The 24,022-nt window shown below is 34.9% G+C and overlaps 1 protein-coding gene across 3 annotated transcripts in view; it reads right to left on the reverse strand.

The window, feature by feature from the left end:
* IPO11 (importin 11) overlaps window positions 1-24,022 on the reverse strand; it is a 79,990-nt gene that overhangs the window by 22,696 nt on the left and 33,272 nt on the right. For all 3 annotated transcript variants that reach the window (XM_057389641.1, XM_057389640.1, XM_057389639.1), the window contains exons 18-29: window positions 23,312-23,438; window positions 22,855-22,888; window positions 22,633-22,673; window positions 21,459-21,575; window positions 19,996-20,109; window positions 18,670-18,785; window positions 17,055-17,131; window positions 12,024-12,103; window positions 11,346-11,426; window positions 8,930-9,025; window positions 7,290-7,403; window positions 6,247-6,368 (exon numbers count right to left, since the gene is read on the reverse strand). In XM_057389641.1, the coding sequence (XP_057245624.1) occupies window positions 6,247-6,368; window positions 7,290-7,403; window positions 8,930-9,025; window positions 11,346-11,426; window positions 12,024-12,103; window positions 17,055-17,131; window positions 18,670-18,785; window positions 19,996-20,109; window positions 21,459-21,575; window positions 22,633-22,673; window positions 22,855-22,888; window positions 23,312-23,438 (1,119 nt within the window). The remainder of the gene's footprint in view (window positions 1-6,246; window positions 6,369-7,289; window positions 7,404-8,929; window positions 9,026-11,345; window positions 11,427-12,023; window positions 12,104-17,054; window positions 17,132-18,669; window positions 18,786-19,995; window positions 20,110-21,458; window positions 21,576-22,632; window positions 22,674-22,854; window positions 22,889-23,311; window positions 23,439-24,022) is intronic.

Consider the following 24,022-nt stretch of genomic DNA (forward strand, 5'->3'; position numbering starts at 1 on the left):
TAGCGTTAAAGCTCATGCAGAGGACAACCAATTTTTAACACTGTAATTATTCTTTTAAGCTTATAAGAGTGAAACCATCTATTGGCCTCCCATTGTGTACTTAGCAATTACCTCCTCTTGCAGGTCTGCCTTCCTCCTACTTTTATACTCCACAGGTAGACTATTGTAAAACTTCAGTTTTTCAAATACTTCCTTCAGCCCACGTCATCTCTAGATAYGATCAGACCAGACCAAAGTAATTCAGGTACTAAACTACGTTTGGGTAGCACAGACTTCACCATTTAAGTAACATCCAATAGACAGCTGAACTGTTGACACCTTAACTCATCAGATCCCAGAACACTTTTCTGTTTTTCTTGTTACCTCGTTTATGTAAAAATTTCTSATTGTCTCAAATATTGCAGATTCCTTCTAGCATTTAATTCCTGTTTAAGTAAAAATCTTGACTTGCTGCTTCCTTTACCGAGAATTTTTCTCTTCTGCAGTGTAAAAACAACACTATTTTTTCCATCAATAATATGAAAATAAATTTCCATTCTATAAATCTTACTTGACCCTAGACTCTAGTAAAATAATATGACAGAAAACTCTTGTGAAACTAAAAGTTCACTTTTAGAAACTTTTAGAATTTATTCTCCTTATTGAGAAAACTAAGCCCTCTACGGAACAACCACAAAGTTTGTGAACAAAACAGTAATAGAAAGAAGCTTGGCCATGAATGTAATCCATAGATGTGATACGCTTACAGTGACACTATATCTTCAGCCTTTACTATTTACTGCAATATTTAGCAAGTTGTATTCAAACTATAAAAGCAGTTAGGTACTTAATATGAATGTAATTCAAACCAAAAGGTTCAAAGAACTCAAAGTAATTTCCCAAATTTCAACTTCTAGAACCCAACAGCAACTGTCTCCTAGTTTAGGAGACAGGATGGGCATACACTTGGCATTAGCAACTGACAGCTCCAAATATTTAACAAAAATAGGAAACTTCAACGAACCCTAAAAGCTACCACAGAGACTACCCACACACAAAATACAACAGCTATTTCTTAGAAATACAAGTATTCTTACCACTCAGGCATTTTTTTAATATCAAAACCCAATGTTTTGTTTTAAATCCTCACTTTCTCTCTCACTTTAAATCCTTTGAATATGAAACATTATTTTTCAAGAAGTACTTCTTTGCAGAAGTTCTTGTAGTGACATGGGTTGTGGTGCTAATCACTACTTGTATCTTATCATAATCATCTGGCACTGTTTAAGAAAGTCACCAAAAAATCTCAGCTAMTCCCTGGCAGCCTCAAATTTCAGAGAGTATAGCAGAGAGAAATAAGCAGATGTGCTAAAACAGCTCAGAACAAACCCAGACACAAAACCAGCTGTAAATATGCATTTTGGGGTTTAAGTTTCTTAAAGTTTTGAGACTTTTACACATTTTTAGTAAAATGCTATACTTCGTCAATAWCTAATTTGCAAGCATGTAAACCATACATTGCAAAGAGTTTGAAGGAAGCTAGTTAGTCTGTTATCTTTTGCTCTCTTTTATAWAATTAAAATGTTAAATTTTTGGATCAGTCATATGTAGAATAGTTTTAACAAAGACCTCAGAAATTCTCTATACAGGCCATAAAAAAAAAACAAGGTAGCAGCAGCAACCAAACCCTTATGACTGAAGCTTATACTTTTGCAGCAGCTTAGCTGCAAATAGCTGCAATTAGTGACATAATTCCTTGCCATCACTTGGTACACTTTTCCTTGAAATCAAGGCTTAAGGGTCTTAGGGGAAAAGATGGTATACTCCTGACCAGTCCATAGYAGCAGTCAAGTGCAGGAGAAAAATTGACAGAGACTGTGAACAAGAAAAGTTTAATGAGTGCATCATTTCACCAATGCCATAATGTGACAYGCAATTAAGGAAGTTGGCAGTGCTCTATGTAACCTTCTGAATTATGCACACTGATAGTCAGAGTAAGACCAATGCCACATTTTTCACTCTTACCATTAAAACTGCACTGCTACCTGTCAGGCAGGCAAGCAAAATAAATCCAAGGCCAAACACTGATGACAACTGCAAAATCATAATTTAAACAGCTCCTTTAAATGCTAATAGTCTATTAGAGGCGTGGGTGAGCATACCTTTAACTAGAGGGATTAAAAAAATGGAGGGGAAGATAAAATAGCTTCAGAGTATCATCTCTATAAAAGGAAGGAGAATGTAAAGTAATTATGTAAGAAATTCTGACTTTATAAATGAGGACATAACTATCCTGAGGAGAACATGACATTTTATTAGGCACTTTCTTGCCATTTACCAACATTACACATAGACAACTTTTTGAGAGGAAAATTAAAATTTCTAAGTAATTTTAACAAATGACAGAGGCAAAACTCTATAATAACCTAATGAAGATTTATAATTACATACTGTAAGTACTTACACTCACAAAATGCCAATTATCCAACTGGCAGAACTCACACTGGCTGACACATCAGACTTGATACACAGTGAGAAAAAGCAGACATTCATTTACCTAATGGTTAGAAACCTGGATGGGGAACCTCTTAACCCTTTCCCCACAACACAAAAAAATATTTGACTCGAAGGGGTAAAATGAAAACTGTCACTACTCATGTACCTACAAATTGAAATGAAGAAAGATAAATTAAAATATTTCATATTTTAAGTAATCTCCTAGAGTGGCAGGAGACTTTAGAGGACATACCTCCACACAGGTATGTCCATCAAAACAGAGCCTATCCTCAAGGACCAAAATTAGTGACCTGTTTTGAAAAGCACTGACTGAGTAAAAGCAAACTTGGCAACCTGCCGTTCAAGAGTGACATTGTGGAAATAACACTCATCTGCAAAAGGGGAGTGCTTAGCTTTCAGCATGGTGTCAAATGATATCTGCGGGTACAGTAAGGTACCACACCAAACTAGGCTGATCACTGACCAAACTAGGCTGATCACTGACACTATAATCTTTCCAAAATCTGTTTCCATTTTTTTTTTATCAGAGAATAAATGTTCCTATCACTCTTAAGCATCTTTCAGTGTTGTCAGTGTTCTACTAAAATACATAGAGAATAACTGTAGGAATAAAAACAACATCTACTTTGCTTAATAAATCATTAGAAGGTTTCAATATCATCAAAGAAGGACATCCAAAACACTGTAATACTGACATTATACTAATTGACAAAAGTGAAATAGGCATGCTAATTACTTCCATATCTGTATATCTATATGTACATAGGAGAAGGGGACATAGTACAATTTGAGCCACTTTGGCATCAGGAACTTTAGTGGTGGTGGCCTATACCTTTTCCACAAGGCTGCTACTGACCATATTCACTAGGCACTATTTTAGGGACTAAGGGCATATCTAATAAAATCAACTTAGTCTTGAAGAGTACTCTTGAACCTGTATGCTCACAAACAAGCCATTAAGATAGCAGACAAGCTGGAATATGACCGAACTAGACCATTTTATGAAATAGTAAGATTTTTAATAAATTAATGAAAATGCACATGGATGGATATGAGTGACAAACAGGCAGTAAGAATACAAAACGTGGAAATACTGCTAATGCATATATCTGTCAAACACAATAAAATGCTAACATCGATTGATCACACATGGTTAGCAAATGCAGACAATTATACAGTATTTAATTTGAGCAAACCTCTAAGTAATACCAGGAAATTGCTGCTCCGTGAAAAGGTACTGCAACACACTAATCAGGAAAGCAACAGTCATTGTTCTTTTTTTRATATGTATTTCTAACCACTAAGACGATGTGCAGCTGTGGGAAGATAAACAGGATGCTAGATCGAAGGACATGCATGCATGATTAAAATGCAGCACTACTGTTGGTACCAAAAGCATGCCATTGCTCTTTTTCTGGATGGTATTGCCTAGACAAGAAAATTAGTGTGGCTAATAATTTGTCACTTTATAATCTGCTTAGTCAAACTAGTTGGCTGTACTTGAAATAGAAAATTATTTGTGTCATACTGGTTTTAAAGTAATAGTGATGGAAGTTTTACCTTCCCCTAAAATGCAGACAGTACCAAATTCCACGTATTTTTTTATTATATACATGATCACTAACTAACAGAAACACCTAAAATCTATGAAGTAATATTACAGAGTTAAGAGAAAGGATAAAAAAGGTCACTCTCCCTGACCTTTTATCCATAAAAAACTCTTAAGGGAAGAATGAGAATACACATTATTTTTCTTCCACTATTTTTGTCTACTCCCTCTTTCCTCTCTAAATAAACCAGTGCTTCAACTATAGGCTACAGGAAGCAACAGGAAAAAAAGAGAAAAGTCTTCAGAAAGTGCCAGACACAGCACAGATGCCTGTTTTCTTTGTAGCAGAACCTTGAAAATCTGAGCCTGCTACTGGTACCAATCCTGACCAGCATACAGCAGCTAAGGGGAGAATCTTGCCCTCACCTTGGCCTTCCCAAGACAGCCCATCAGCCATCCTCAGAAGACAAAATACTGTTCTGCCTCTGCAGTCAAGCAATCTTGAACTGGCCTTAGATATCCAATATAAAATCTAACCAGGAACCTGGTTAGTGAGGCATTCCAACAGGAAAAAATACTTTAGCTTTTCTTGGAAATGCTTATATAAATCAAAACATTTTGTTTAAATAAGTTTTATTTTTAAAATATTTCTGTTTCAACTGTGCTAATGCATTTGCACAAGAAGCCTGCTTTAAAAAACTTACTTGTAACAGAAATTTTAGATACAGTATGCAGCAAGCATGTGTAGTATAATCCCTGTGACATGGCAAAACCAGAGAGATTCATATTGCTCTAGTAAAAGAAACAATCAATTGACAGAATCAATTTCACACATTCTGTCTGAAGGTATGTTTGGCAGTCTATCAATTATATTAGTTAAATTTTCATAGCTTTGACATAAATATGTCCACAAAAGAGAGGCTTTTTATTTGAGAAGGAGCTTTCTTAAATGATTTGAGTAAGTGAAAAATAAAGCTGCCATTTGCAGAAAGTTTTATTATGTTAAGGACTGCCAGAAATAATTGGCTTTTACAGCAGGAAATCTGGAGCAGCTGAAGGTGGTTCAAAATAACATGGTTATCTAAAGACATTTTTTTTTTCCTTCCTCTTTTTAAAAGAAACTTTACAGGAAGAACAGATGTAGTTCAGCACCTTAAATTTTAGCTAACACCTCTTTAAAAACATTTCAAATATACTTATAAACAACATAATACCGTTACATTTACTGGGAAAAAACCTCTCAAAAAGCAGCTGCTTGGTTCACCTTTAGCTAGATGGTTATCCTGATTATCTATCTGACAAAAACAATAAAACTTCTGTGCATGTAGAAAGCAATGAAGCCTCTAAGTAACACATTAAGACTTCCCTGATTTTTTTTTAGGTAGTGACTACATGTTCTACAGCTTTGACAGATACTCCATATTCTACAGATACTAACATAGSTTTAAGATTTGGGAGCAACATCTAAATTCCCAACAGACAAAACTTAAGACTGTTCAGGAAACACAGCAGACTAAAYGTAAACACATGGAGTCTTGTTTTCTTGAATGTCAAACAGGTAGAATAATCTGAAGGTAACTATGGACTGAACTCCCACCTAAACATGTATTATACATGAATTCTAGTAATCAGTGTGTTTTCATTTAAAACTTCCATTTCTAATGTATATCCAGCAATGATGATGGCTACTGAAAAGACAATAGTAAAATCTCCTTGCTCTAAGATCTATAGTGCAAGAACTGTTTCACACTCTTTCACAGTAACTCTTMCATTTAATGTCATAAAAGAGAAAACCAGGATGAAAGATAAGCTACAACAGGATAGCAAACTGAACACTGTTCCCTGGAAAGCACACCAAAATACTAACACGCCAACTAAAGCAACTACTTAATCACAGGTGAGAGAACAGATAGTTCAAAGTTAATTTGAGAATCAACAATAAAATCTGCAGTGCTGGTTCCTCACTTTCACTAAATGATATTTGTCATGAAACAGAAGAAATGTTATTATAATGCTATGAAGCCAAATAAGAAGATAMTACAAGGTAGCATGGAAATTCTATCTTTTTAAGATACTCTTGGGAAAAAAAATAAGCAAAACTACTTATATTGGAATATTCTGCTCAGAATTGTGAAATACTTTAAAAACCATTTCAAGAGTCTTTGAAGTTTTCTTATTTAAGATATCGTACATTTGCTTACCTATTCAATGAAGGCAGAAGAGAAAGCAATGCCAAAGCAGAAAGTTTTCTTCTTTCTGGCTGAGTGATATTATCCATCCGATCAACCCACATTTCAATCATGTTACCAAGAATTTGGTCCAACTGCAATTGGAAACACAACATTCCTATTCAGTTATGAGTACATCAGTACATTTAGAAAATAACTTATTTTAATTTTTCTACCAATGAATACATTATTTAGTCATGGTAAGACACTATATAGTTCTATATCTGACAGAAGTACAAACAATATGTACTTTTAAAATTTTCTGTGACAATGCTTTCAGGCCCTGAACTCTACATACCATTAGCTCTAACCTAGATATTTGAAATGTATTTCATTTATACAGAGGAAACTAATTCAGAACAGTGAATTATTTGAACAGTGAATTATTCCAACAGTTCTCCCCTAGTAGTCTAATACAGACACAGCACGTAGACTCGCACTGTTTTACCTGCATGGGTGACAAATAAAATTTTTAGAAAAAAAAAATTGTCTTTCTCTGTTTGAAAAATACATTCTATCCTAGGAAAGAAAATTATWAAAATTTAACACGACAGAACACTTGTAGAAAAAGAACCTCAGTAGCTTCACCAGTGAAACTGTAGCACACTGACCCTGAAATCAGAAACCCAGGAGGGAATGATTAGAGCATTCCCCATCCTTCAGGACCCATCAAGATAACCCAGGGAAAGAAATACTCACCCTACAACCATGAGAACTAAGGGGATTTGCATGACTAATCGTGGGATGCAGCAAGAARAGAATTTAGAGATTGTATAAAAATTTAATGGAATCTTTTAAGTAATTATGGAAAATAGTAAAAGTTTTTACACTGTGTTCAGGGAAAAGGGTAAAGGACGAGGAAAGRCCCTTTCAAGGTGAGCTGGGCAGGAACAAGCATGGATAACAGAGAGAGAAGTTTCCTCAGGTTCCATGAAAGCAAGAAATCCCTATGTAATACAGCTGAAATACTAAGACACAAAAAACCCAAAAGGATGAAAAAGGACAATAAACCTTACCTCCTGACCCAATTCACATGCCAGCTGGCTCAAAAGTAGTGAAAAAAATCTTGCATTTTGTAGTAGAACTCTACCGATGATCCCCAGATAAGTAGACATCACCACTGGGTACCGCTGACACAAAAAAAAAACCCCAAACAAAATAAAAGGTGCTTAGTTTAACTCAAATGAAACACATTTGACACACAGAGCAGCAATACATGGAAAGTATTTGTATGCATTCCTTATGTCTTTTACTAAAGTTTAAATTATAAATTACAATTTAAGAGTCTCTAGGAACAGAAGACTCAGTGAGCAATTGTTACCAGAGCTCTCAGCTCTTACAATATGAAAACCAGTGCAATTTCAAAGTCAATTTCTTTGAAAAACCAAGAAAACTTGCAAGGTGATTTGACTTTAAATTTTAAAACCTGTATCTTAAGGAACTAAAAGTTTACTGTACTGTTAAAAAATTACTTTTGAACCAAATTAGTGCTTATAAGTTCATTAATGCTATGAATACTAAGTATTTCTGATGGGTTTTTTTCAGATAGAAACTATAATACATTTGCCAGTAACTAATCTGCAGATGTCCCAAAATTAACTGGATACAGTAATTAGTTCACTGGTTTATTATCTTTGGTTATTACTCTTAAAAGAAGGTATAGATTGTTTCATATAAAATTAATCATGCAACAATATAACTGTGTTTTGTATAATAACTTACTTGAAAAACAAAATGCCAACATTTACCTGAAAATGCTATCCTACRTTAATATATTTTGAAAAGGCTGTAATGACTTTGTTAGTGCTCTCTTATTTTGAATAGGGTATAATGAATTTATTAATGTACTCTGTGCTTTGTACATGAAAAAGTACTTTGCTACATAACATTACAAGGCTTAAATTTGGAAATCTTATGTAACTCAATAATTGGAGCCAAATATTGATATTTGAAAGTTTTAACTGGAAAAAAGYGAAGGTTTTGATCAAAGATGTCAAAAAGCATGAGGAATTTGACCCACTGTTTCCTGCTAGAACCAAAAGGTTCAACACAGTTAAAGCATACTGGATTTTACTTGTTTTCATCTRACACTGAAGTTTGTTGAACACAAAGAGAGAAAAGTGAGGAGACATCTAAGCCAGAAAAATCTTAAAGACTCTTATCTCACACAAAGCATTCTCACAGCATTCTTCAGCTCTTCATATTAGATATGCCAATTAGGAAAAGAAGGTCAAGCCAATCTTCTCCTGGTCCAGTCTGTTTTCCTCTGGACCAGGTACACTTAAAAAGGGAATAGTATGTGTCTTTAAAAAAAAAAAACAACAAAAAAACTCCTACAGCTAAAAAGGATTAAATCAGGCATAGAATTACAGCCCTTGAAAGWGTTAACATTGAAGGAATGTGGAACAGCAGAATAAAATTAGTGCTGTTTTATTGAAACAARCACTACATGACCAAACAAATGACAGATATGTTGATTTATATCTTGTGCTACTGTGTTACTTTTACAGACCTTTAAAATAGATGTAAAAAATCTATCTATCAGATATTCTTCAAACAAGAGAAAATGCAACATTAGTATGAAAAAACTGGGTCAGATAATAGAAGGTACTGTCATTTTCCCTTTGAAAAAGTAGAAAGTTAAAGTAACTCTTACCTCCCCATCTATAATACCCCTTAATACTGATGGCAGAAGGGGTTGAAACATTTGAGGACCCAGCACAGGGTTTGCCTTCAGGACATTTTCTACAACCTTAAGAACAAAAGCAAATTAGATAATTATGAAAGTACATTCATAAATCTTAACCTTTTAGGTTCCTTTTAAAGGAACTTTAAAACCTTATGCACTGGTGTACACATACAAAATGCTTATAGGATGTTTACCATTAAATACCAGCAAACCCCRGACTGCTGAACTGTATTCTAGTAAAGTATTCTGCAAACCTGATCTGCATAAACAAACCTGGCAAAAGATGACATGCTAATGAAAACACTTAGCAACCACCTCACCACCTCATGAGCTTCCCCATGGCCTTSGCAAAGTTGAAGAGGTGATTTGGAAAAAGGGACCTTGTTAAGGTTCCAGGAAAAGCAGCACACTGAGGTGGATGGCAGGGCAAAGTACCAGCAGTTCAGGGCTTATTTCCACAGCTTTGCCTTGTCACATTTTTGTGAAACCACTGATTAGSACCTACCAGCTCTTTGCAGGTGTGCTCTCAGAGGTGCTATTCTAGGTACCCTCCTCTGGTTCCCAGTGTTTAAACTCTTTACTCTGTTTCTCAGCTCTTTTTTCCSCATGAGCAGCTCCCTGAAGTAAGTTGCATTCTCCAGTTTTGATTTTGCACGCATGTTTGAGCTCTCCCCATGTACCAAGATGGAGATGGAAAGAGGCTGTGAGAATAATGGGCTCAGAGCTGCTCACTCCTACTTCCAGGTAAAGACAGAGACCACACATGTATAAACACACTGAAGTGTATGAAGCACATAAAGGGTACCTTACTTAAACACTTAAGTCTTCCTTTCACTTCTTCCTCAAAGGAATATCCACAAGAACCTACTCTTCTGTGCTCTTGTCCAATCTCTCCTTATTTTTTTTATCTTTTTGAATCTTGCTCCTAATAGTTTCATTTAATACTCTATTTTTGCCTTGTGAAAAATGTTAAGCAGTCAACCATTTTCAATGCCTCTTAATTTTGTACACCTTTAATATGCAGCAATACAAAAGAGGCTTTAAATATACAGTGGTTCCGCCACTCATCTTTCTGCATACTGGAAGTTTTGGCCAACTCATTTGGTCCTTGCACAGTCTTTTCAAACCTTTTATTGTCTGTGTCAGATAATTAGARAACCAAGTCACATCAAGCCTCCCCTATTTTGGAAGAAATTGTCTTATCAATCCAAATTAGTATTTTTCAACTTTACTAATTTATTTACTGTTCTAACGTCTATTTTTAATCCAGCCTAAGTCGATTGCAGGAAGCTATTTCAGAGAACACCCCAGGGTGTTTCTGTTCTCAATGCTTATCTTGGATGTTTTTGTTTAGTAAATCAGCATTGTGAAGCCTGACAAAAGTTCTGCTTTCTCTAAAAATATTTACAAGGATTATAGCTCAGTTATCCCTCTGAATCAAGAGGGCAAACTAGGAAACTGTTCCAAGTACACCAGACAAATCTTGCAGCTTATGGAGGGCCAYACTGACACCCAAGTGAATAAATTATTCTATATTAGCAGCATAATTCAGATTTAGAAATCTGATTAAAAGCTACTGCATAAAACATTTGCCCAACTATAGACTATAAATAATATCACTGATAGACTGGAATTGACATTGTAAATTCTAGAACTAGAGTCCTTAAGCGCCTCACAGCAGTAACTACAAACAGGGAAAATTATCAATTTATCCAGTTGTTTTCTGTTCTGGATCCTGCAAGCGACCCACCAAAGAGACAGGTGGGATCCAATTTATATTCTCTATTGCATCTAYAATTATTTAAATTCAAGTCCAAGTTTTTATAAGCAACACAGAGCTCCCTGTTAGTGTAGCCATTGGAAATGTAAGCACTAGTAGTACACCACAGCTGCTACTCAGTTATCTTTCAATGTATACTCCAACTGTATTTCCTCAAAAATTCTTCAAAAGACACATTCAAAGTATCATTGTTAATATTTCAAAAGCTTATGAAGCATTTGAAGGCCATGTGAAAATACAACTTTCTGGTACTCTGAAAAAACCTTTACCAACTTTCAGCAGTGCTGGTCATTACAACAGCAACTCATGCCAATGGCAAAGTCTGTGTCATGGTACAAATGGTACATGAACTCTGTGTCATGGTACAAATGAAAACATGGTACACAAAGAAATACCACTGAGACCACATACAAACAACATTCAATAAAGACTGGAAAGGTTTGCCCTAGACACATTAGGTCTCTACACACATGCGCAGACTTTAAATCACAACTTACTCCAGTGTCAAGGTCTGCTAAACACWTTGGTTTCTTCTGCAAGTTCTACATTCTATTTAAAAACATTACACGTACAGAGCTGGGTATAATTTTCGTTATACTCCACCTTTAAAACTTGAACTTGACCTTCGGTAGTTATGTCCTTCAAAAGCTCACAGAATGACCGGCACAAGTCAGCAGCATACATCTGAAATAAAATTAAAAAGAAGGTACTAMGCAATTCATTTATATATTTGTATATATTTCAAAACTCAGTTCCTTAGGGTTTACATATGTCCAAAGACCCAGCTTCTCTTCAAAGATCACATCTGCTAAAATGCTCATTATTCCTAAACCAAAATCTAATCCAAGCATTTTGTTGACTTTTTAATATTGCAGGATTTTWAAAAAGTCAATCTCAAAGAATTTTCTAATTAAGAAGGTGTGACAGCAAGGCATAGTATCWCTAGTTCAACTCTTGCTGAATCTATATTAATAATTTTAATCTGGTAGGATAATTAGAATAACTATTATTATCCAGTATAGGACCTTTTCCAATACCAAACTATTAAATCAATCCACAAAGAATTCTAAATACCAATATATCTCAAACATGATTTGAATATCCACTGCGTACAATAAAGAGCTAACAATAGAAGAGTATGTTTGTATACACATAAATGAATAAGATGTTGGGGTGTGTATAAATGTTGGGGTGTATGGTGTGTTCCAAGATAAGAGAAAAAACATTTTGCCAGTAAGGACTTGAGGTGGTAACAGGAATCTTTATATGAAGGTAACATACCTGCAAAAATTCTGATGATGACAAGAAAATATAAGCATTGATGATCTTAAAGCAATTTTTGAGGTTTTCTGAACTCAGCTCTGGAAAAAAAAAAATCACAAAAAAAAAAATCACAATTCAGAACCTGATCACCAAACTGAAGCATAATTCTAGGACTTGGTCCTAGAAGCCTTTCTCCTCTCACAGCTTATAGTACCAGATATCAGCAAGTAGAAAAAAAGATCTTAGATCTAGTACCAACCAGGTTCTTTCTTCCTGCAGAGACAATTATAGAAGTGGGATAACAGCTCTCATGCTCAAATGGAAGCACAAGAAATCCTATGACCTCAAAAGCCAATGCCAATTAAAAACRAAAAACAAACAAAAGTCAGGTTTTGGATGTGATACTGGCGTAAAAAGATTATTAAAAACAGAATAAATAAAATGTGTAGTTTAGAGACTTGAAACTCCTGATAAATGATCTCTCACATTGAATCAGTAAAYGCTGAGCAAAAAGAATGAAATAAAGATTGCAATTCTGCTTTTCTGAGCCAGACGCCACATCAAATGGCATTGAGCTGAAGCACACTGAGTRTAGGGCATAACTTGAGTATTTCAGTAAGGAGAGCACACCCATCCAAGAAATAGATACACACAGAAGATGATATATAGCAGCAGCTTGAAGAGAGRAAAAAATATATATCCTCAGGCACTACCCATAAGACTGTTCAAGAAAAAGCAAAAATTACTCTGGAGCAAGTATAAGCCGAACTCACAATAAAATAAAGTATTTCAAAGCTTCACATGGATGTTGATACTAGGGCAGAAAGCCCACATTGCCTAAAAACAAGGCAAAAGACCAAAAAGCCTCAAAGGGCTACATTTTACTGCAACCAGTTTGGAAAGAAACTATTCTTGGTAAAGGAATGGACCTCGGCTCCATCACCTTTAATTAAAATATTCAACAAAATTATCATGGAGAGGCAACAGGAAAATACTTTTATATGAGTTCTAAATAAAATTGCTTTACCAGATTAAACTAATATCAGCAGCTGGCTAAAACCTCATACATCTCCCATGGCTTAGATGAAAGCAGCCTGTATGAAAGGGTGGCTTACACCTAGTGGTATTTATACATAAAAGCTTCAATCAAAAAAAGTATCAGTTAACAGAAAACCATGACCACAGCTGCTGTTTCATTATAACACCTGCAAAGTTCTGGGGAAGTTCAGCAGTTTTTCTTTTTTTCCCACCCCATAGGTAGAATATTAACGTTCCTCCATTTGACTCAGCCATAGCACAGCTTTGTATTCATGAGCRGATTCACAGATCAGTACTCAGGTCATGTCTAGTTATGATTTATTTTCAGCATTTATGTCTCTTGACCTGAAACGACATCATCTATCAATCCACTATGCTCATCAAAAGATTCCAATATATATATATATATATGAATTTAGCTTTAGTAGCATATTACTAGAGTTACACATTGTGATCTCCTTGGCGGTGTGCCTTGTGGTTTTGGTTTTTTTTTTTTGATGATACAACCATATTTGAAGTTTCAGGTACTAAAGCAAGTAGACAAATTGTAAATAAATGGTCATATAAACATGAAGTACTACTAAGTTTTCTGTAACTTTCCATTCTGTGATGACTATAAAAGGCAATAAAAAAATTGTATTTCAGGACAAAAAAAAAGAGAAAAAAAAAAAAACCAAAAAACAGGTGAGACAGATGCAATGGAAATKACTCAACTTCTGCCACTCATTTGCAGCTCAATGTCTACAAATTTTTTCCAGAAAGATTTCATGTTTAACTAACTACGTTTAAAAGCTAATTATACATCAATTCTCTGCCACATATTCCTGAATCAAACACATATTTTTCCAAATTCCTTAATGTGCTCCTTTGAGTTTTGTTTGGGTCAGAGGAGCTAGTCCAGTTCCAGCAACCTTATTTTTGCCACTACCTTTACAAACACAGCACATGCATGTTAAACTTCATGCTTCTTGGAACAGGAAAGTCTAGATTTTGACCACCTTCTTAACAAGAAATTGTATCATATTCAGCTGTCATTTTAATCAGCCGCGGTGCAGAAGGGCATCCATCCTCAGAGAATTAATGCATTTCTCCATTCCACACTACTCAATGCATTGCAAGAGATTTATTAAAAAGACTCTGCATCCCCTCTGTAGGGCAATTACCCTTCAACAGAATTTAAAAAGTAGCAGCAGTGCTGAACTAAAACCCAAGTATGACAATTAGGCTGTGACTAATTATTGCATATCAGTGATAGCACTATCATCTATGAAGGTTGGTCACTTATGCAGGTGAAATCAAGCCTTCATATCAAATGCAACATTGTGCTCCTGAAGGCAGATSTAATTGATTTGTGCAACTCCTCTGACATCCAGTTCCAACAGCAGCCATTTCCTGAGATGGCTAYAAACAGATCTTTTCACAAGCACAATTATAACTGGAAAGGAATAACTACATATTATTTTGAGATTAGTTAAAAAAGCAAAATCAGAAACTTCTACTTATTTTCCCTCTTTCAGTCCAAAAATCTGACATATGAATTCTTCACTCCCTGCCTTCCAGTTCTTCTAGTTCATCCATGTTGACCTCTGACATTTTTTCTGAACTATTTACATGATGATGTAGAAGGTAAATGCTTCAGAAAAATACTTACATTACTTGCATATTACATTAATTCCATTCAGTAAAAATAAAYTGGGAAAACAAAGGTCAGGAGGTTAATCTTCCTTACACTGTATTTTCAACAAATAATTTTCTGGAGCACATTGTTGCTAGTTCTCCACCCTGCTCCAAAAAACATAAGCATGATAATTATCTATTCAGAACTTCCCTTCACCTTATCTGACCTTTGACTTCTACTTTGATGACTTCAGACTGAATTGAAAACCAGTCTTGGAGAGATTATCTTTATTGCCTTATCTCAGACATTTAAGGCACACAAGACTTTGCAATTTTGACTTTCCAGGTAAAACACCTTGTTCTGACAGCTGCATCACCAYGCTAAGAAGGATAGGAAGAGTCTAAGCGCTGGAACTTTCAGGTGAATACTGATACGTATTCAGGTGGTGTACTAGGAAAACTTCTACAGATTAAAGATGAACAGTTATTTAATGAACTAGACAGTTGACCATCACTGATCAATACATTTTCTCCTGCAAAATGCTTCACCTTTAACTGTACTGTTGCACTTGATTTATGAGAAGAATCTCTTTTTCCGAGTGACCTGAATGAAGCAGCTGCCTGAGGGGTAGCAGATGGCAGTATTRTACTGGTTTTCTCACTACCATGTTTTAAAATGAGCTTAGCACTAATCCAAAATTTCAGCTGTATTTAAGCATCRTATCATAGCTCTGTCAAGTGAAGGCTGTCCAGTCAGATTCTCCTGATGTGAACACAGAATTTGAAGGCAAAGAGCATATCAGAATTGTTTCCACTTTCTGACAAAATGTGCATTATTCTGGTCTACAGCAATCAAAATTTTTGATAAACATGACACTCAGAAAAAAGTTTTGAAAAAAAATGCTCAGGAAATAAAGTAGTACAGTAGCCTGCAWGATGAAATCACTCTATGATTACACATCAGCTGCTGCCACTCACCCCCATGCCTGATAAAAAACATCTTGACACAAGGATGTTTGAAGAATTGCCATAAGGAAACCCCACCCAAGTTAACTGCACTGCTTGGTCTACCAGCATCATATAGCTTTTATTYTGCATAACAAATAACATTCTCTTGAGAATGTATTTTTTTTCCCAAAGGAAAGTACCATTATTCTCCAAGATTCATTCATAAAATAAGGAAATCATTACAAGCATAGAATATTCATGAATACCTCCACCTTATGTTAGAAGAGTATGACAAGGTTTCCATTCCTRCTAATCTCTACTCTGAAAAGTATCRCATGAGGACAGGTGAGAAAATAACAGTAGCATACAAACAAGTCACAAATACAGAGCRTTCATKAATTTAACTCAAGCAGATTAGCAGYRTGACAATCTATGAAAATCACAGCCATTCAGGCAGTGGATGATTCCCATGGCAGACACCATTTCCAACTGACACAGAACAAGAAGGCAGAAGAGTAGGTGTGTAGAAGATRACATGGAGATGACAACAGTAAGCGCTCAGGAGCCACAGAATTTTAGAGGTATCTCTGGAGTATTTAACTATAAAACCACTACTAAACAGAGCTGTTTTGTCATTAGGGATCTTGTGTACAAAGAGAAATAACAGAAGACATCACCYTGTGCCCACCTATCACGATGTAACCTTCTACTAACCTTCAGTCAGAACAAWGTATTAAGTACTGAAAACGATTATCAATTAAAATGCTAACTTGTATAATTCTGTGAACACATTTCTCTAAAAAATTAACACATGTGCTATAGTAGCTTCAAAACCTACATCTAAGGAGCTAAATGCAAACATATAACATAAAAAATTAAACAACGAAATTTTTATATTCCCTTTAATTATGAAGCAAAAGCACCTGACATATCAGCATTTCCTAAGCACTGAACCCTAATTCTCATTATTAAGTTTATATTTTGCCAATGAACTGCTAATTTTTAATTTCACTGCTTGACCCAAATGTTTATAGATATAATTAGGTAGTTTGAAAACAGCCCCCATTATTATTAACTGAATAATAAAAAAGCTAATAACTTCATTCTGGTTGTAAGCAGAACAGGCAAGTATTGCATATAATCAATATCAATAACACCTGGCACATTTGGTGTTAAATTTCTGAAACTTCTTAAAATAACCTCTGAAATAATAAACTGAAATTTGTCTCATCTTTTGGATACAGCAGCTCCAATTATTAAAAATAGAGAAGGGTAAGCAGATCATCAATATTAAAAAGATAAGGAAGTCATATAATAAAAACCTGTTCCTTAATCTTCGTAACAATTTTACAATCTTGCTTAGTACTTGCAGCCACAGGAGCATTGCTTGGTGCATGAACAAGCAGCAGGAAAAAAACCCTGAAAGTTTATCAGTAAAAGACTTACCAAGAAGGGCAGACATATTCTGAAATATTCTCAGGAGTTCTGGTGTGAGACATGGGCTATTCTCCAATGTCACTAACCTAAGAACAGATTAAGCAAAATATTTCAGATGATGTACGAGTGACATTGAGCAATCATTTTGACATATGTAAACATTTCAACTTCCAGAACCCAGCTATACTATCAACAACGTGTAACAACTACCAGAAGCATACTTCAAGCAGAACTATAGTCCTTACCACACGCTCATCAGTATAGGCATTAAGGTTAAGGCAGGGTTAAGGCAGGAAACAAATATAAACATCTTACTGTCTTTTTATAAAGACAACATAAGCTTTSAAACGTAACAATGATCATGTCTAAGCACCCAGGCTGGGAACTCAGAGAAGGCGGGTAGAGAGGGATCTTCACAGCACAAGGACAACACATATCATATTCTGTATCTTAAAGGAGCACCTGTGATGGACCAGGTCACACCTTTACCTTTTTTTTGTTTGAAATTATGCATTGATTACCATACACTGTTTATAACCATTTTAAATTCCTGAGGTTTGAAGACAGTAGCTACAAATCAAGCTTGCATTTAAAGGCATAGCAACAAATTCCAATTTTTTCCTAGAAAAAAATTAGACATGGGACTTCCATATTTAAAGAATATGTCTGATTGTGTGAAATATCGTAGTTGTTTTCCTGCTCTTGATTGAAGAAACATTAGTCCTAACTGTCTCCTCCAGCTCCATCCAGATTTCTCTGATGCTCTAGGATATCTTAAAATATCATTCTTCTRCACAGACATGAGGAGAGCAACCTCAAGATCAGTATTATTAAGAAGATATAAAAGTTCTGAACTGATATATGAAAAAGGCCCCTATCCTAAAGTTTGAGAACCTCTTGCACTTTGACTTGCTGCCACCAGCATTACAAATCTCACTTTTGCTGTACATAGATCATTTGTTCTGCAAAGCATTCTGTATTTGTTCTGTAAAGGTTAAGTATTTGTAATTCAAATGCTCATTTACAATTTATATCAAARGAATCCCTCATTATTTCAAGAAAAACTCTACGTATTCCTGTTCTTCAGAAGCATGTGCTGAATTAGGTTCAGATAACAGTTTTTCCCTCCTATTATATCAGCTGTACCAGAAACAAATTAAGCTCGTGGCAAACTGAACAGTGTCACTTCTTGTTTTATGTTCGGTCACCAAACAGTATGAGATCTAGAAAGTAACTTTTACATTTTATGCTTGTAATTGTGACTTCTCTTCCTGCAACTAGCTCTGAGATCCACCGGGTCACTTTCCTCCCAAAGTCAAGCACACCAAATTGTTACTTTAGCATGTATATTATGGTGAGTGTAGACTTTCTGTCTTATTCATTATCACTACASAATGGTACCTTCACTGTCAACTGACTGAGAATGAATTATATACTCAGGCATTATTAGCTGTGTTTCTTTTAATAATTTCCCAACCTCCTGTCTTCTGAGAAAAGTTGTGATATAGGTGATGTTAAGGTAAGGTAATGAGAACTTAAAAATTTTAATATTTAAAGCTTTTTTCCTTCTGAGGATACAAAAATAACTTATTTAAAACTAGAAACAGAGAGAAAACATTCTTACCACAGCTCCAAACCATCTTCCAGAAGATAGACATGTGGAGGCTGAGAAACATCTGTACTTAGCTGAATAACAGGAAGTAGAAAAGGATAGAGATTTTTGCTGTCTGCTCCCAATCCCTATAAAAATAAGTAAAAAACGTAAAATATGTCAAAACCCTTAAATCAAGCATTTCAAGAAGAGCACTGGAAAAGACCCACAATGCTGTTACATGCATTCAAGAAATCAAAGGTTGAACTTGCATCCATTTCATTCAACAATAAAATAGCCTGATATTCCTAAGCGTTCTCTCAACATGTCTTGAGAAGGTTATGTTTTTTTGGAAACAAATCACTTATTAATACTCAGCAAGAAAAAATTATAAAGAATATACGTTCCTAAAAACATTCACTGATCATTCCCTTTCTTAGAAGATAAAGTCTAACAAATAACAAATTACTAAAAGCTGAATGTTTTACAGATCAAGAAAACTCTTTACTTCTTACCATTTATGAAACCATTTGACATATTCCAGCAATTAGGGGAAGGGTTTGTTTTGATAGGTACACAAAGATTCAGACTGATGACAGTGATTTGTTTTTCAAACACTCCATGAGACTTTTGAACAATGAAGTGTAAATTGGGAGCAGCTGCCAATTACTAAACAGCATTACAAATATTTTAATATTACTTCTTAAGAGACTGAGGTTATTGGAATGCTGAATTTGCATATTTCCTGTATTTTGATAATCGAAAATTTTAAATTATTTGGTATTTCTAAGTTATGGCTTCTTTATGGACTTACCTATTTTAAAAAATGTACCTTAAAAGAAAAAGACTATTTTATAAATTTGTCTCATCTCTTTATGTCTACCTACACCAAGAGATATACCTTTTGTAAAAAAGTATCAGTATTTTAAAGCTCCACAGGGGACAGAAACAGGAATTTCCACAATTTGTTTGTGACAACAATGTATTTTCTCTCCATTTAAAGTTACACCACTATTAAAAGAGCCTTTATTTCTCCTTTTATAATAGTATTTGTCTGTTTCTCTCCATTCTTAACCTCTACAATACCATCCCCTCAAGTCATGCATTTTTGCAAGTTCAAGACTGCCTGCATATTGTCTGTCCAGTATAGACACTGTTCTACATCCTAGGAGAACTTGTCTTGGTGTCTGCAATTCTACTACATCTTCTCCAAGAAGCATCAGAGGTTGGAGGAAGTGGGGAGGCAGATAAAGCAGTTAATAGCATAGATTCTGGAGGTAATATAATCACAYATTGTTTTATCATCACAAAAGAACTGTAGGAGATTCTGACAACATTTGTGTGACTCCTGTTCCTTACCTGGACAAGATGGATTAGGGTGGTTAGAATGGCACATCGTAGCATGTTGTGCTCCTCACTCTGCTTCCAAAGGAGCGGTAAATATTGAACCAAACATCCCACGTATGGTCGTATCTGAAGGTCAGAAAAACAAGTTTCTTAATTTGTGAAACAAGACTAATAATTTAGCCCAAGCAGAGTTTCTGAAAAATACAGGACCTGCTTTTGTCACAGTAAAAATAGAGTTTGCCTAAATCCTTCTAAAACATGTATTCTTTACTCTGTAACTGAAGTAACTTCTGAGAAGTTACTACTATTGCAGAGTAGTTTGAAAAGAACATACATTCATTATGATGACATTTGCGCGTGGCAATCAGGCTTATGGAGTAAATAGGACAAAAAAGATCTAAAACTTGATAAACAGGTATTTTCGTATTACTATAGTCTTCACTTGGACAGGATTCCTGAACAACAGCATTCTTCGAGACCAGAAACAATCCCAGTAAAACAAACAAAAAATATGAAYAACCTCTGAAGCAGAGGTTAGACTATAAAAGTTCCAGAGATTTGTCCTAGCCGACATTTTTTTTCTATTATGCTCTTTCATACTAAAAGGTTAATCTATTTGAACTAGGAATTAACCTAAACATATTCAAGGGCTCTTTCTTTACTTGTTTTTAATGCTGCTTCTCTAGTTGATCTAAACTGCAGAGAAATCGGCTGTCATGTTGACTTTTTCTACAAGGAACAATTATGAAAGCTTCATTTGGCTCTCAGACAGGATTACTTATAGAAAGAGGAGATAAGCTCAAAAACATGCATTATCTCTGTACTTAATACAGTAATACTGAAAAAAACCCCAACCCAAACCAAACCCACCACAACAAAACCTGAGACAAAAGCAGTTGTCTATTCGTTGTTTAAATCTGCAAAACCGTCTTCAAATTCTTTATGTAAAAGCTGAGGCACATATTTTAACAGTAAAGTACTGAGAATTCAAAATATTAACTTAAAACCTTTTGTGCCATTTAGGAGAGTGCTATACAGGCAACTCTGACCCACATCAGTACCAACAAGAAATTACAAATTTAACTGCGCACTCCCTAGGAGTGCAAAGAATTTTTCCTCCAAAAATGTCTTTTTTAATAAGCAAGATTGGTTAAAATAATAGTTCAGATATGAGACAATTAGAATAAACCACAAATAAAAAAAGAAAATTGCAAGAAATGCCACAAGATGTGGAAATCCTTCTCCACTCTTAAACTAAGTCAATACAAAAAACATGTAGTAACCTAAGAAAAGCAAGTTAACAATTTACACAAAAGATAAATGAGAATTGAAAAGAGGAACAAGTAATGCCAAGAGTGCAGGCATCTCTGACAACAATAATTAGTCCACTAATTGATGACATTTTYGTTCCACACCAAGTCCTCCTCTGTGTTCTTAGGCCAAAACTAACACAGAAATACATATTTWAAAAATACCTGCATATTGACTCTTTCAATCACACAAGACAGGACATGAAGAACATGCATTTTGGTGTCACATTGTGTTACTTCCTGAAGAAGCTGAAAGAGCAGTGTAAACATGGACTCCAGGTACTAAAAGAAAAATAAAGAACTACAGATTAGACCACCAAAAATACAACTGGTGACATACATTGATAATTTTCCTATATGCTTAAAACACTAAGACATCCATAAACTTTGAAAAACATTTACAAAGTCTGCAAAATGTTACTCTTTCATTTGGAAAAAAGTGCAGTAGCCAACCACTGCCCAAGCATGGTAAAAAAAAATCAGATATGCCCTTACATAACAGTTCAAACATCATCAGTTTGAACGTATACCATTTTCRTACCTTGGTAAGTGTAAAAATGATTTCACAGGTAAAAAAGGCTATCTCTCCAGAAGGAGCATTTTGTTAGAGTCAAAACAAAGGTGTGGTCTTCCACCTTTTGGGCCACTAAATATTGAACTGAAAAAGACACCTTTAAAAATACCAGGGTTTACGGTCCAGATGCACTCTGCAAGTTAGTTTGTTTTCAAGTGAATTGAAATTAACATGGTATTCATAAAAAAAAAMCAAGAAAAAAACCTGCTAAATTTGAGTGATCAAAATAAAACTTTAGCACATCTATTTTAATTGTTTACTTTATGACAACCGTAATGACCATGGTAAAGAACACAAATATAGGAGAAGAAGCAAGTCTGCTTTTTTAAGGCACTACTTTAAYCACACACTTGTATTCAATATTTTTAAGAAGCAGCAGGTTGGAAAGTACTGTGTGAAACCATCATGTGGGAAAGGCACACTGGTGTAGAGATGTATTTGTCAGAAACAGTTCCAATATTTTCTTATCATACAGAAACTACTATCTGGCAACATCCAGTATACAGAGTACTAAACACACTACTGTGAAGTTGCAATAGACATAATACCAAACTGTTCTGAGCTCTATGTCTATATATTGCACATTAGCAACCTTAACAGCAGCAGTATGAGTATATATTTTGGTCTATGAAGACTAAACACATAATACAAACATGCACACAAATCAAGTACTAAACAATGTAGTTCGAAATGAAATTGGAAAATCATTCTTCCTGCTTTTCTCTATTGACATATCTATCCTTCAGAATGCATAAATGCTCTTACCGGTAAGAACTGGTCAGTTCTGAACTCAAAGTCATCTACAGGTAAACAAACATTAAGGAAAAACAATATAGACTGCAGATGGATACCAAGACTCAACTGAGCAAATATTTCATGGATACTCAAAAAATAAAATGTGAAGAATCTGGTAGTAAGTTTAAGACTGATTATTTTTCAGTGACTCAGAATTAAGAACTAATCAAACAGCTTTGCAAATAAGGATATTTAACTTCAGGGTTGTGGCTGTCTCAATACGGACCTGAAATACAAAAATCAAGAAGCATCATGCATGTCCATTAAACATTTTATTTATCCACTTAGTATTTGACAATATCAAATCAGCTGTCGTTTCAGCAATTGCATCATTTGCTGTTTTCTATCATCATCTAAGAAATGTAGTTAGTTCATTTTCATTCACTTTCATTTTAGTATCATCTTCCACAAAAGTCACCATTTACTGAACATATTTAGGGCTCATCTAATGTTGTTGATATTAGTGTTCAATATCTGCACAATTAAACATCACCATATCTTCCCAATGGTTTATCTATTGCAAGACACTACAGACTTTAAGGCATAATGTTATGAAATTCTCAACCAAGTTTGCACAAAGTAAGGTACTTGAGTTTCATCTGTGCTTAAAACAAATGTGTAATCGAAAAAATTAGTTATTCATACTTACCACTAAGTCACGGTCTTGAAGCAAGTTACGWATTGCTTCATATAAAACAGGTCTCAAGTCTGATTTGAATTTTACAGAAATCCACTGTCCAATGAGCCATATTACTCGTCGGCGTATTGGTTTATACCTTTAAAAGTGGGAGGAAAAAAAATTGCACTCATTAACTCATTATACTGAATATTATAGAATACTTTGATGAAAAAGAAATCCAAGAACCATGATGAAAATGTTATTGCCCAAAACAATTAAAATATTTAGTTTGTCAAGATCAGCTTCAGCGCAAAAACCTTTTATTAAAATTCTTCACAAGAAGGCTAAGGAAAAACCAGGTTCATCTGAAAAAGATAATTTTCGTCCTAAATGACAGAACTGCAAGTGTCTCCCTAAAGACACAGTTCATCCTGCACACAGCACACCAATTGAAAAAATAAAAATAAACGTAACATTTATTACTGCAATCATGGTATCTACTGCTTTCACCACAATTGTCAGCAATTCCCTTGACATTGTTTATGCTCAAAAATGTTAAGTCAGGTACAATTTAAAAATGCAAACTTAAGTACTGCACTGCAGCAACTGTCAGAGTAGTTCATTTCATCATTCTAAAACTATTCTAAGAGATGACATTATCTAATCTTGCACTACTGCCACAACAAAGCACAAATCAAGCTGCTTTAGAGTCCATGGGAAGAACAAACCAGAACCATCACT

This window comes from Malurus melanocephalus, unplaced genomic scaffold (assembly GCF_030028575.1).
Source record: "Malurus melanocephalus ecotype Western Australia unplaced genomic scaffold, MMel_1.1 scaffold_18, whole genome shotgun sequence".
Classification (NCBI taxonomy): domain Eukaryota; kingdom Metazoa; phylum Chordata; class Aves; order Passeriformes; family Maluridae; genus Malurus; species Malurus melanocephalus.